At 31.6% G+C, this 13,524-nt stretch overlaps 2 protein-coding genes and 1 long non-coding RNA gene across 3 annotated transcripts; all 3 read left to right on the forward strand.

Moving 5' to 3' along the window:
- Positions 1-501: 501 nt before the first annotated feature.
- On the forward strand, positions 502-5,922 carry LOC110900422 (zinc finger protein WIP2). The gene is made up of 2 exons (XM_022147314.1): positions 502-963; positions 5,476-5,922. The coding sequence occupies exons 1-2, from the start codon at positions 502-504 to the stop codon at positions 5,920-5,922; spliced, it is 909 nt and encodes a 302-aa protein (XP_022003006.1).
- Positions 5,923-9,195: 3,273 nt separating this feature from the next.
- On the forward strand, positions 9,196-9,896 carry LOC118488294. Its single transcript, XR_004884161.1, has 3 exons — positions 9,196-9,300; positions 9,698-9,726; positions 9,848-9,896. It is a non-coding gene; the product is annotated as an uncharacterized LOC118488294 (long non-coding RNA).
- Positions 9,897-10,022: 126 nt separating this feature from the next.
- Positions 10,023-11,241, forward strand: LOC110900414. The gene is made up of 4 exons (XM_035982964.1): positions 10,023-10,306; positions 10,399-10,674; positions 10,747-10,842; positions 10,963-11,241. Exons 1-4 carry the CDS (start codon positions 10,073-10,075, stop codon positions 11,239-11,241), a joined length of 885 nt encoding a protein of 294 aa, XP_035838857.1. The 5' UTR covers positions 10,023-10,072.
- Positions 11,242-13,524: the final 2,283 nt, after the last annotated feature.

Raw genomic sequence — 13,524 nt, forward strand, 5'->3', positions numbered from 1 at the left:
CTACGTGGAGGTAGCGTGAGGAAAACCCTTTGCTGACTATGAACAACAACAGGGTGTCCTCCATAGTCTCCAACCACTACAGGAATTTGGGTCTGTCGCAACGAGGCCTATAGCTAAAACTTATATCGTCAGCATGTGTACATGACCTTTGGTGACAATCAAGCCGACAACTTGTCGTTTCTATAGGCTTTTAAAGCAATTTAGTGTGTTTTAAATTCCATGCCTAGAATATAATTTTATTGTGTTTTAAATTGTTACATTTAGTGTTATTCCATATAATACCATGCCAAGTTAATCTAAAACATCATACCTAAAATTTAAAACACAATACTTACATAGACTTTTCACACTTTTTACGTGTTTAATTTGGACTTTGTAGCTGAACCATATATATATAATATTTATGTATGTACGTATGTATGTAGGTATGTCTATATATATGTATGTAGATATATAACCTTTTAAGCTTTATACAAATGATCTTTGTTTCTTGGCTAGATCATGAGTAGTAATCATCCTTACTCCACATCATGGTTCATTCTGAACAAACAATATGTGTGTTCTTCATCAAAATCATCTTCTTCACTCTCTCACTACTCTGAACCTTCACCACCTCTCAAAGAATCTCTCCCTCCACTGAGTTTAAGCCCAACAAAAAGAAACAACCATGACCAACAAAACCCTAATGCTTCACGTGCTCAAATAATTGAAACTGGTCTCACTAGCAAAATTTCTGATGATCCTGAGCTACATCTTGGGCTCCCAAGCCACAATAGACATAATGATACTGAAATGGATCATAAAGAGATGGCGGAAGAAGGTACAACTGGTAATGCATATCTTACAACCACCCTAAACAAGGGTCCATACTGGATACCTACTCCATCTCAAATTCTGATTGGCCCAACTCAGTTTTCTTGCCCTATTTGCTTTCAAACCTTCAACAGATACAATAACATGCAGGTATTGAACATTACCCTAAATGCTCATTCTTTTTTCTATAAAATATAAATAAATATAGAAGAAAAGCCACATTTTATTACGTACTTTTATTATTCTGTTAGTTTCTTGCTAACTTTCATCATTCTATTAGGGCTAAGGTTAGTGTTTTTTTTTCTTTTCTTTTTTTTCATCTTTCAAATCTGTAGCATCAGGCTAACAATTTTACTAATTGTGCCTTCATTTCTCCATAATTTGTTGGTTGTGAACAACAAGACAACTTTGCTTTTGTTCCTACTGTCATGATTTGTTGGTTGTGAACAAATCAAGCATTGCATCGTGGGGTGTGGGGCGTGGGTTGGGGGGGGGGGGCGATCACTTTTTTTTACATATTAAACCAATATAAATACCCACCAATTTTTAACATTTTTTTTTATCACTTCTCTACTTCTTCTACCATATCTCTAAAAGAAAAACACGAAGATATATGAAATTTCTCGCCATGCCTGTCGATCACCTTATCAGCCCCAATTGGCAATGACGTTGGAAATGAAAAAAGAAATCATGAAAAAATATAACATGGAGAAATCATGAAGTTTTTAATTTTTTCAGAGTTAATTACATAGTTAGTCCTTGTTGTTTGCACAAAATAACATACTTAGGTACTAATAGTTTAAAATCACCTTCTAGGAGATTAACTTTTCATTTTGTAACGTTTGGAGGTATTAACTTCTTAGGTAGTCCCTGTGGTTTGCACAAAATAAGATATATAGGTACTAATAGAACGTGATTTTAAACCTACAAATAACGTTAATACCTCCAAACGTTACAAAATGAAAAGTTAATACCCTAGAATGTGATTTTAAACCATTAGTACATAAGTATGTTACTTTGTGCAAACCACATGGACTAACTATGTAATTATCTCTTTTTTTTTTTAATTTTATGTAGCTTTTTTTTTTTTTTTAATTTTATTTGTAGTTTTTTAAAATATTATATGTAATCTTCTCTTCTATTTTAATTAGTATGTTATTTTAATTAAATGAAATTTAAAATAGTTTAAACAAAAAAAAATCCACATGGCTGGCCACGCCAGCTTTGAAGCCACGTCACACCACACCACACCCCTTGTTTTTGAGTATTACCTTATGGATCTCACACTCGCTACGTGTAATGCTCCCAACCCAAGCCCCTCCACACCCGATAGTCTTAGGTCCAACTGTCATGATCTTACTTTCCATGGGATTTAATAAGACAAGTACTATGCTTTTGTTCCTTAAAGTTTGGTATTAATTGTGTCAATTGCGAACCTTTTCATTGTTCTAACTTCTAGCTATCATCATCATATGTGATCCACTGATGACTGATCCACCAGAAATACATTTATTATGTATCTTCATTTCCAATCAAGAAGAGTAATGGAGAAAAAGAAAACTTTTTCCTGTCACTATTATTACAGAGATCAAATGAAGGACTGCTATTTTAGTCCTTTTGGACTGTTTATTGAAGGTGTTTTTCTTTTGCTTGACTGTTTTAGTATAATGTCTAAACTAGGGAGCTTTTTGTTGCTTTATGATTTAAGGAGCTATTGATTGGTAGAATCTGACAAATCCAAGAGGGTTTTAGAGAGAACATGCAATATTGTCAAAAGGGTAGGAGAATTTGGTAGTTCATTCTTACAATTCAGTTTGAAAAGAACACATATTGACCACTGTCGAATTGAACCTTTTAGAAATGGTGAGGAAAAAGATATATCAAAACCCATGATCTTCTAGGAATTACTAATTAAGGGGCTGTTTGGTAGCCTCTGAATGGTTATTAAGAGGCTACCTTTTAATGAAACCATTAAGAATTTTACCAATGAAAAGGTAGAAAATTATGACGTGTGATGATTTACCATTCAGATGTTACCTCTTAACCATTCAGACTTGAGGCTACCTCTTATTCATTCAGAGGTTTTAAACCATTAAGAGGTAGCATCTGAATGGTAATTAAGAGGCTACCAAACAACTCCTAAGAAAAGGGTTACAAAACTGCAAAGTTTATAGCTACTTGTTTAAAAGCTTCTAATGCTGAAGAACGTTCGAGCATCATTTCTTTTGTATTGCGTCATTACTTTTGAATTGTGTCCCTAACTTATGTTGGCAGTTTTAGTGTCATCAATATCTTTTTAGTATAACTTGATCTACTTAATACTAAAGGGGAAATTAAAAGAAACATTGATACGATGTAGAAAATATGGAGTACATGTTCGTTCAAGACTGGGCACCTAGGAACCTCTAAGGGGGTATAACAGGTTGAGCTGCTAGTGGGGATTAAGGTGGAAGTTGTTTTGGAATTGCATGGTTGGTAAGATTTGCATGGAAATCATATTCACTAGGAACTAAATATATATTAGAAGTAAGTTGGTATTGATTATCACTGGTAGGTAATAATGACGGCAACTTGGTCTAGCAGTGGCAAGTAAACATTAGTAGTAAGTTACTACTGATTAGCAGGAATTTGGTCGTTAATGGTACGTTACTACTAAGAAATAGTGACTGTAGCAGGATTAACAAAGTTACCACTACGTCAAAAAAGGCTTACGACCACATAAAAAAAGTGAGACTATTTGTCTTTCGTCACACTTTTTTTATTTAGCTCAAGTGTGACTTAAGGTCGAGTCATCGTATGTATCATACGGCCACATTCACTTATGTGTGACCGTAACAACTTAAACTGTGGCTAAAAGGTCTTGTTGAAATCAACCATTTTGTCCAATAAGTGTGGCTAAAGTGGTAGCCATGGCCACTTGAATTTACTATGAGTGTGACCATTTCTATTTTCTTGTCACTAATCAGTTTGTTTTAGCCACTATTGAGTTTTTACTAATGGTTTCGACTAATGTAATTGAATAACTACTAGGAGTTATAACCGCCTACTATTATGCCATTTCGTGAAGAGTTGCAACATGTTAAGATAATCACTGTGATGTTTCGCTACCTATGAAAGGGAAAATGTGTTATTGTTAATACATGAAATTAGAACTTCATTTTCACATAAAATACCTTCTCTTATGGAGCTTTGTGCTTATCCAATTAGATTTCCCAAGCCCGAAACAGTTTAATCTGATTGTAACACATGATTCAAAAAGCTATCCAGGTCTTAGTTGTCGAAGGCGCATGATGCACACAAGGTGCAAAGGATGAGTCTTGGGCCTAAGCGCTAGGGGCTAAAAAAGCGAGCGTCTGAGTTAAACTTGATGCATAACATAAACATGCAATCTTTAGGGCTTTTAAAATTGTTTAGGTCTACTTTAAGCTGGTTCCAAACCATTTTGGATGTTTCGTCGTTTGACCGGAATTTCTAACTTTTTGCCAGAATTTATAGAAATTTGACCGGAACCTTACCAGAATCTGACTGGAACCTCACTAGAGGACCTAGATGACCGCAAGGTGCTTTTAATTCCTTGCGACTCGCCTTGAAGACGTTGATATATTTTATGTTTGCTTATAGGTAGCATAATTCACTTGCATAATCTTTCTATCTTAATAATAAAAATCTTTTTTTTTAATACGTGTCAATCTCTGATGCTTTCTTATCTTATTTTTCAGTTTATTTTCCCTATTAAATAATACTTTAACTAAATATAATTTAGATAACGATAATAACTTTTTTTTATCAAATTTTGAATCAGTAATCTCCTTATCTTATTTTTTATTTTCTTTTTTCTATTAAACAATAGTCTAACTAAATATAATTTAGACAACAATAAAAACTTTTTATTAAACTTTGAAATAATAATAATAATATATAATTTGTATTTTCTCCTTCTTCATAGGATAAGAAGTTTTTTTTTCCTTTGTAGAACCACATAAACATATAATTTTTTATTCTCAATTAAATTAGATTTAGTTGAATTATATTTTTAATACTATTATTATTTAATATATAATAGGATACAAAAATAAGAAAATTATATTAAATCACAAACTTTATAGAATCTCGTATTTATTTATTATTTCTTTTATTTTTTTGCTTATTAATAATTATCTAATATTTCATTGGTTCTACCACGTGTAATACATATGTTTCTAACCTAATAATAAATAAAAATAACCAATTAAAATTTAATAACTAAATAGTGCATCGAATTTATCATTTAAATACATGTCTTCACAACCGTGTGCGTTAGTCGATTATATTATATTTATTTAAATCGTGCAATATACGAGGTATTTTAAAGAAATAACTGCATTGTTTATTATATAAAATTAAATTTATGAAACCCGTGTAAAACACGGGGTTCTAAGCTAGTTAAGTATATATAGAAAAATGTCAACAATCTATATCCTTTTATTATAAATTGTTGCATGTCCAAGAGATTTTAGTCTATAATGAACGTGTTAATTTCATAGGAAATATATATATACACACACATATCAGTAGCTTCATAGTGTGGCTATATATTGTGATACATTTATAGATTAATAAAATACACCAATGCATAGAATATGCTCCATAGTTGATTAATTGCATAAAATGGGCCTAATGCAGATGCATTTGTGGGGGCATGGATCTCAATACAGAAGAGGAAATGAATCCCTACGGAGAATACAGCCAACAGCCATGCTAAGACTACCATGCTATTGCTGTGCACCAATGTGTCCCAACAATATCGAGCACCCGGGGGCTAAACCGCTCAAAGATTTCAAAACCTTACAGACACATTACAAGAGAAAACATGGGACCAAACCATTTATGTGCAGGAAATGTCGTAAGGCATTTGCGGTTAGAGGTGATTGGCGGACTCACGAGAAGAATTGTGGGAGACTTTGGCATTGCATCTGTGGGTCGGAACTTAAGCATAAAAGGTCTTTGAAAGATCATATTAAGGCATTTGGAAATGGGCATGCAGCTTCTGGGATTGATGATGAATCTTTCTTTGAGTTAGAAGAACAACAAGAAACCGCCAATTCTGTGACTGGGGTCATTAGGATATGAATTGTGTTACCAGTGGCGTGGCGAAAACAAAACTTTTTATTCAGAGGTCATCAAATAGTTTTTTTTTTCTACTGGTTATAACGAAGGGTCTAACTCGTGTTTTTCTTGAATATAAAAATCCAATAAGTTCCGGTGATCCCTTGGCTCCACTCATGTGTTTGTTAGACTATCCCCATTGGTGTCCTTTGTATAGGTTGGTTGCCACTTGGCAAAATAATATTGGTTGTATTAAAATTAAAAAAAGAAAAAAAAAATTGAAACCCATAACCAGGTTGTTGGAGCAACCTAGGTCTAGGTCATGACACAAAACCATGCTAAACTTCATCCACTTGTTCAAACTTGATTGGTGCATCATTTTTTTATTAATTACTATTTCCCTCATCAATTGAATTACTCAAATAACTTTTTATAACTAAACTTATAAGAAAAACTAAATACACAATATTTCATAAAATAATTTTCTGAACATCCTGATATAAGTTTTATTAAAAATAGATTTTGTTTAAAAAACACATTTTTAATATAAAATAAATATATATTTAATAAAAGTAGGTTTGGGTTGGGTTGTTAATGGGAAAGAAAGGTTGAGTTGTGTAAATTCAAGAAAGAGAAATTAGTTTTTTATTAAAGGTTGGGTTGAGTTCGGTTGCGAATGAGGATAGTCTTAGGGTTATAACTAATAATTCAGTGTTCTCTACTGTTTCTAAAGACTGAATTGATTAAGAACACATGTGGAGGACCTTTATGATTTGGGAGCTACCTGTTTATTTATGATTTCTAGTACCAGTAATGAGTGAATTGGTTGTACTAGATTTTTAACTTTGGTAGATGCTAGAAAAGGATAGGGAGAGGTCATTGTCAATTTCTGTTTCATAGGACAATGCTTGATTTAGAAGATGGTACTAGCTGACTTTCAAATTAAATCACAGTATAAGATGAATGAGCTCTCAGCTTTTGTGGAGTGGTAAACATCAAACCTAAAAATAGAACAGTATATGAAAATATTAAATATGTAGTGCATTCTTAGATTAAATTTTGATTCATAACTAACAATAGTAGATATACTATTGATAAAAGAAATCTGAATATGAAGAGTGGTATTTAATTTTGGCAAATTGGATTTAAATAATCCCAACTTGCTCAATTTGGCCGATAATAATCTCAATTCAGTTATTGGCCGATAATAATCCGAACTGGTCCACTTTTGGCCGATAATAGTCCGCCGTTAAAAATAGCTTAACGGAGTTAAGCTTTTTTCTGAATTACAAACCGATGTTTTATGGATTTTGTTCAGGAACGGGGATACGATTCGATTTATGTAAGACTTACCTCGAAACGGTGCTTCAAACAACTTAATTTTTGTTAATTGGAAGGTTAAACACCCGAATTGAAACACCGTTTTCGTCGTTTGGGGCAGTATTTCGAGGTAAATTTTTTATCAATCAACTCGTATTCTCGTTCTGATCAAAATCCATAAAACATCGGTTTGTAATTCGGAAAAAAGCTTAACTCCGTTAAGCTATTTCTAACGGCGGACTATTATCGGCCAAAAGTGGAACAGTTCGAATTATTATCGGCCAATAACTGAATTGGGATTGTTATCGATCAAATTCAGCAAGTTAGGATTATTTAAATCCAATTTGCCTTTAATTTTCCCATAGCAGATGTCATTATTTCATTGAGAACAAAATACATTAGCCGGCCTTACGTTGTGCTAATTAAATATATGAACTTATTAAGTATTTACACAACTTTATTATTATATTATACACTATGTTAGAAAGCTATATTACATTGGTTACATAAATAAAATAATTAAATAGTTAGTAATAAAGAGTTAAAAATTATATACCAATACTTTGAGATACAAATAGGACTAATCTATATATATATAAATGAGATGGATTTGGGCAATGTGGCATTTGTCTTTGGCCATCTAGGATGATGTGGCAATGTGATTTAGGAGGGAAATCTCATTCCTCTGTACATTCGCAATTCCAAACAAAATGTACGCGGCATCCGAATTTACTTGGGTCGGGTTATGTGTGCTCCGAAAACAACCAGCTATTATATTCGGATCATTTATAACCTAATTGAAATCTCATTTTACTATGTAATCTCCTTCTTTTCTTCTTGATTCGGTTATCTTCTCTCCCATTTTACAAAAATTAGGTCAACATCAAAGGTAAATACACTGATTTGAACCTAAATTTATGTTATTATAAGTTTTGTATCAAGAACAGGCTTTGATTTTAACATTTGTTTTGTTTTGATTTTTGTAGATCCAACCGTAGATCTTTAAGGTATGTTGTTTATTCCTTTATCCCACCATAATCTGATTTACTTTGGTCTGATTTTTTGTAGATCCCACGATAATCTCCTTCTTTTCTTCTTGATTCGGTTATCTTCTCACCCATTTTACAAAAATTAGGTCAACATCAACGGTAAATACACTGATTTGAACCTAAATTTTTGATATTATATGTTTTGTATCAAGAACAGACTTTGATTTTAACATTTGTTTTGTTATTGATTTTTGTAGATCCAACCGTACATCTTTAAGGTATGTTTTTTATTCCTTTATCCCACCATTATCTGATTTTTTTTGGTCTGATTTTTGTAGATCCCACCATAAATCACATTTGTTTTGGTCTGATTTCTGTATCTCTCAGCATAAATCTTGAAGGTATGCTGGTTATTCATTACCTACATATTGATTTATACTATTCTCATTTTTGTACATCCAAATATATTTATCGCATTTAATGATTTTTCTTGATTTTTGTATTCATGTCATCCCCGAACTCTGGCATAACAATCGGAATCCCATCTTTCTGCAAGCAAGAAGGTTAATTAAATCTTTTAATTTTGTTTTTTAACTTTTATAAATTTACCATCTATATTTTTATTATGTTTTATGTTATGTTTTTATTAATTACCAGTACGGTATCAATTTATAAGATTAGTTTAGCAAATTTTTAATATTAATTATAACTAATATGTTATAAATTTTAAAAAATAATTATAGACATAAATTTATAATATTAGTTAAATTTATTTTTTTTTTAAACAGAGTAATGTTCTTAACCTTAATTTTGGAAACTAAAGGAATAAATTTTGGTTGTCTAAGTAGTAATTGTTTCTATATTTATGTTTACGTTTTTTTTTTAAAGATTTTATGTCCTTTGCAGTTATGGTTCCAGTCAACTCTTCAACTTCCCTCCAATCTTCTTCCAAGAATACCATCGGTTTCCATATTACAACTTATTTCTTCAACGGATCTATATATATAGATTGTTTTACATTCCTCACATTGTCCATCTACATCTACTTTTTATTCAATCCATATCTGAGGTTTACATATCGCTCTACAAACATGTAAGTTCTTTATGTTTAATTCATTTATTAATCATTATTCATGTGTTCTTGATTTTATTTAATTTTTGTAAACTATGTTTATGTTATTTACTATGTTTATTTTGTAAACATGTAAGTTGTTTATCTACTATGTTTATGTAATCTCTTGCGGAATATGATGTTTATAGTAAACCATGACTCCAATTCTATTCTTATATGTCACTTTTTCAATCTTATGTTTTGTTTTATGTGATATGTGATGTTAATTTGTTAATTTTTAATGTGATATCATTTTATTTATATCATCGGTTGCCTAATTTTGTTATAGATTTTGTAATACAAGATATATATTTTGATGTTTTTAACCTTTTTAATGTTAGTATAATATGTTGTTAAAAAATTTTTTTGTTGTTTGTAGATTATTGCTATGGCTGAAGGTTCATCAAGGTATTTTTTTGTTCGTTTTTGTTACTTTATGTAACATCTCATCTACGTTCAATCTCTGTTGTTTTTATTTTTTTTCTTATTTACACTACGATTAACATCTTATTTTTTAAATCATTTTCAGTCTACCATGGTTCTTAAGGCTAATGAATGTAGCAGATACAGTTATTTTGGTAAGTGACAATTTATTACATAATTTTTGTTTTGTTCATATTAAATACAGTTTATTATAATTGTGTTATTTATAAATTTAATGATATTGTAATTGTTTTTTTTTTTGTTTTGTTAGTGCATTCCAGATGATGCTGTTTGCAAACTATGGGGTGTTTATAAAGGTCCTACCAATGTTATGATACACACTCAAGATGGCCGAGAGTTTAATGTTTGTTTAAGCGGTGCTAAAGGAAAGTTATTCCTCTTCCATGGTTGGTCCAATGTTGTAGAACATTTGAGTCTAACGAAAGGTTGTTTGGTAGTATTTAATCCCATTTCGTCTACTACTTTTAAATTAACATCTTACGTTGATGGCGTTAGTCGTGGCTCTTTTTGGACGTATTTGCTACCTCCATCATCGCATTTTTATGTAAGATATATTATTTATTTTTTCTTATTTTATGTATGATCAAATACTTATATTCTGAATAGATTTTTTTTCTTTGTTTCTTATTCCCACAGGTCATTCCTGAAAGCATCCTGCCAAAAGTTTATCAATATTCATCAAATGATGTAATATCTACTGTAATGTTGGGTAACAAAATTTTTAATGTTGCCATTGAAACATCTGACGGTAAAGTTGGATTTACCGTTGGTTTTGACGTAATGGTCAGTATGTTACATCTGAAGGTTGATTGTATTTTGTTATTTACAAAAGGTTTTGGCAATTTTTTCCTTTTAAAAGTTTTTGGACAAAACGGACTTGAAGTCGATTTTTCTGATCTAGACATCGAAGTGGTAAGTTTAATTTCGTTACTTTATAAGCTTTTATATGTTAATGTTATACAAATTATATGCCTTAATTTGCAGCCTGAAGTTGCACCTATCGATGCTGAAAATGAAGGTGAAGTACAAATACATGGTTCTGTTCGTCGTTTTAGACGTATGGCTGGTGAACGTTATTTTGTAAGTTTTAATATCAATTTTTCCACATTTGTAAACATGATTTGCATTTTTTTGTTACTTAATATACATTGTTATTTTTCTTTCATATTTATTATTATTTTTATTTTTACATCTATACAGAGGATTCCGGATCCTGTTTCACGGATGGCTAGACTTCATGAAGGTTTAAAAGATATCACTGTTAGGCTTATGCATCTCGATCCACCTAAGCAATTTACCAACGGTACAAGACGGGAAAAAAAAACAGGAGGAGGTTGGCGATACGCGTTGACCGGTTGGAAGAAGTTCATGAAAGCTGCTAGAATTAACGTCCTTGACACGGTTCACTATTCTTTTGATGAGAATGAGCAGGTGTTGAGTGTTGAACGAGTTGAACCTTACGATAGCCGTACTAATTAGTTAAATCACATTGATGGAAATTTTTTTGCCTTTCATATGTTAGATTTTAACTCTATATATTGTTTTTTTTGGTTTTGACAGTCGTTATGGTTTTTATGTTAAACAGTAATTTCTGAAATTTTATAAAGACTTGTCTGATGCTTCTATATGTTACAAATTAAAAAACCTTTGTCTGCTTCTAATTTCAATTAATTACATTTATTCCGTACTGTTTCTTTTTGTTTAACCACTCATTTGGCATGTCTTGAAAGTTTAATCTCTGTGTTAAATACTAATTACTTAAATGTTATAAATCGTTGTATATTGCTAATGATGTTACAAATTTATTCAAAAATTATATGTAAAACAATTTTATTTTAATGAATTAATCATTTAACATGATTTTAATTAATTTTGTATCCCATTCTTGCTTTAATCTTTAAAATTAATCTACATCTACATATAGTATATAGTTCTTATTATTATAACATAGTATTATGAATCTGTAGTACTACATATATAATACATAGATTACACTCTGATTATCATTTGGTCAGCTTGAATCTTATGTTTCCCAACTTTCATTCTAATTTTTTTATATAACATTTTTCAAAACTAACAATTATTATAAACATTATAATTATCGAAAGTCAACTGGATCTTAGTATATAACAAATTCAAAGTTTAGTCTTTATTTTCCAATAGTTTAATCTTAGTTTACAGTTTGTATATTATAATTTTGGAAACTTATTATTCATATAAAGATACACAAAAATATTTTCAATATTTTATTAAAGGTTGTCAATTATATAAAATAGGTTTCCAATATAAGATTTTACTTAAATTACTTAAATAATTTTAAATAACTTTTAAATTCTTAATGTAAACCCGGATTAATATTCTTAATATATACAGTTTCCAATTTTACAAATTTGAATTTATGTTAATTGTTAGTATGTAATTATAAATTATATCGTTTCCTTACTTATGCCCTGATAGAAAGACTATTATTTTTAGTAGAAATAATGAAAATATATTTCTTAAAATTAGGGCTTTATGAATTTTATATAAATTGATCATTTTGTTAACGAACGGTAAGCAAACAAGTAGTACTTGTCCAACAGTCGATTGGTTATTACATATCATGGAAAACGTTGATCGGATAACATTGCTAAACGATATTGATGTTCTTACCACAAACTACACTATCAAGGTTAAAATTGTTAGTTTGTGGAGGAAGAAAATGAGGGATAATGAAAGGGAGACATATCGGATAGATATGATACTGATGGATGAAAAGGTAAACTAATGAAATTTTTGTTTGTTGTTTATTTTTATTTGATGTTGTTAGCCTTTTAACATATTGATACGTAGTTGAAAACCGGTGATTGTATATGCTTAAGTTGATGTTTTTACGTAGCTTTTAATCTTGAATAGCCTACTTTTAATGAGATTTGTGTTTTACAGGTCTAAAAGAGTTTAAGGAGCTAATCGGGAGCTAAACGGAGCACCGGGACGCGAAACGGATCAACCGGGGATGTGAAATGAAGAAAACCGGGTTAATCACTAAGATTGGATGTATTTTGGGGAATGTTGATGGATCTAAAATGAATATATTGGAAGATGGCATGATAGAGGGCTGAATTACGAGAACGTGGGCGAAAACGGTGAGTAAAACGGAGCTATAACGAAAAAGTTATGAAGAAAACAGTTTTGGACGAAACCGACAAAACCAGGCAGCGTCGGGGACGCCCAAAAGGGCCGTCGGCGACGCCCTCTGGATTGTTCCGTCGGCCAAAAACCTCCGTAAACAGCTAATTAAGCCGTCGGGCGAAACTAAGACTTCCAAGGGCCGTCGGGGACGCCCTAAATGGCCGTCGGCGACGCCATCTGCATTCTCATATCGCGAAAAACTTGATTTTTAAGTTGGGGACGAGTTATAACATCAATTTTGACCAAGAAACGGGAGTTACACTTCATTTGGAGTTTGAAAACAAGGTTGGGAGCCATTATTCACCTATCTTTCATCACCACTTCATCTCGATTCCATATTCCATCCTCTCAGCAACCCGATTTCGAACCCGAATCAAAACCCTAGTTCATCACCATCACAACCATTCCTCCACCTTCAATCCATTCATCACCACCAACCATTCCACGAACCCTAACCATTCCTTCACTTTCAAGCTCCACGATGATCCAATTCAAGTTTACAACATCCGGCGATCAAGTTCCTTCGATCATGAGCGGCTAATTCCTAGGAGGTTTCACCCCGGTGTAGGTTAATTGTAAGTCTAGGGTTAA

The sequence above is a fragment of the Helianthus annuus genome, chromosome 2 (assembly GCF_002127325.2).
Source record: "Helianthus annuus cultivar XRQ/B chromosome 2, HanXRQr2.0-SUNRISE, whole genome shotgun sequence".
Lineage (NCBI taxonomy): Eukaryota > Viridiplantae > Streptophyta > Magnoliopsida > Asterales > Asteraceae > Helianthus > Helianthus annuus.

Bases quoted from the DNA above. Each gene is read 5' to 3' on its own strand.
- LOC110900422 (XM_022147314.1), top strand. From the start codon at position 502: ATGAGTAGTAATCATCCTTACTCCACATCATGGTTCATTCTGAACAAA. The intron at 964-5,475 runs GTATTGAACATT...GGCCTAATGCAG, and splicing joins ACAGATACAATAACATGCAG to ATGCATTTGTGGGGGCATGG.
- LOC110900414 (XM_035982964.1), top strand. From the start codon at position 10,073: ATGATACACACTCAAGATGGCCGAGAGTTTAATGTTTGTTTAAGCGGT. The intron at 10,307-10,398 runs GTAAGATATATT...TTATTCCCACAG, and splicing joins CTCCATCATCGCATTTTTAT to GTCATTCCTGAAAGCATCCT. The intron at 10,675-10,746 runs GTAAGTTTAATT...CTTAATTTGCAG, and splicing joins CTGATCTAGACATCGAAGTG to CCTGAAGTTGCACCTATCGA.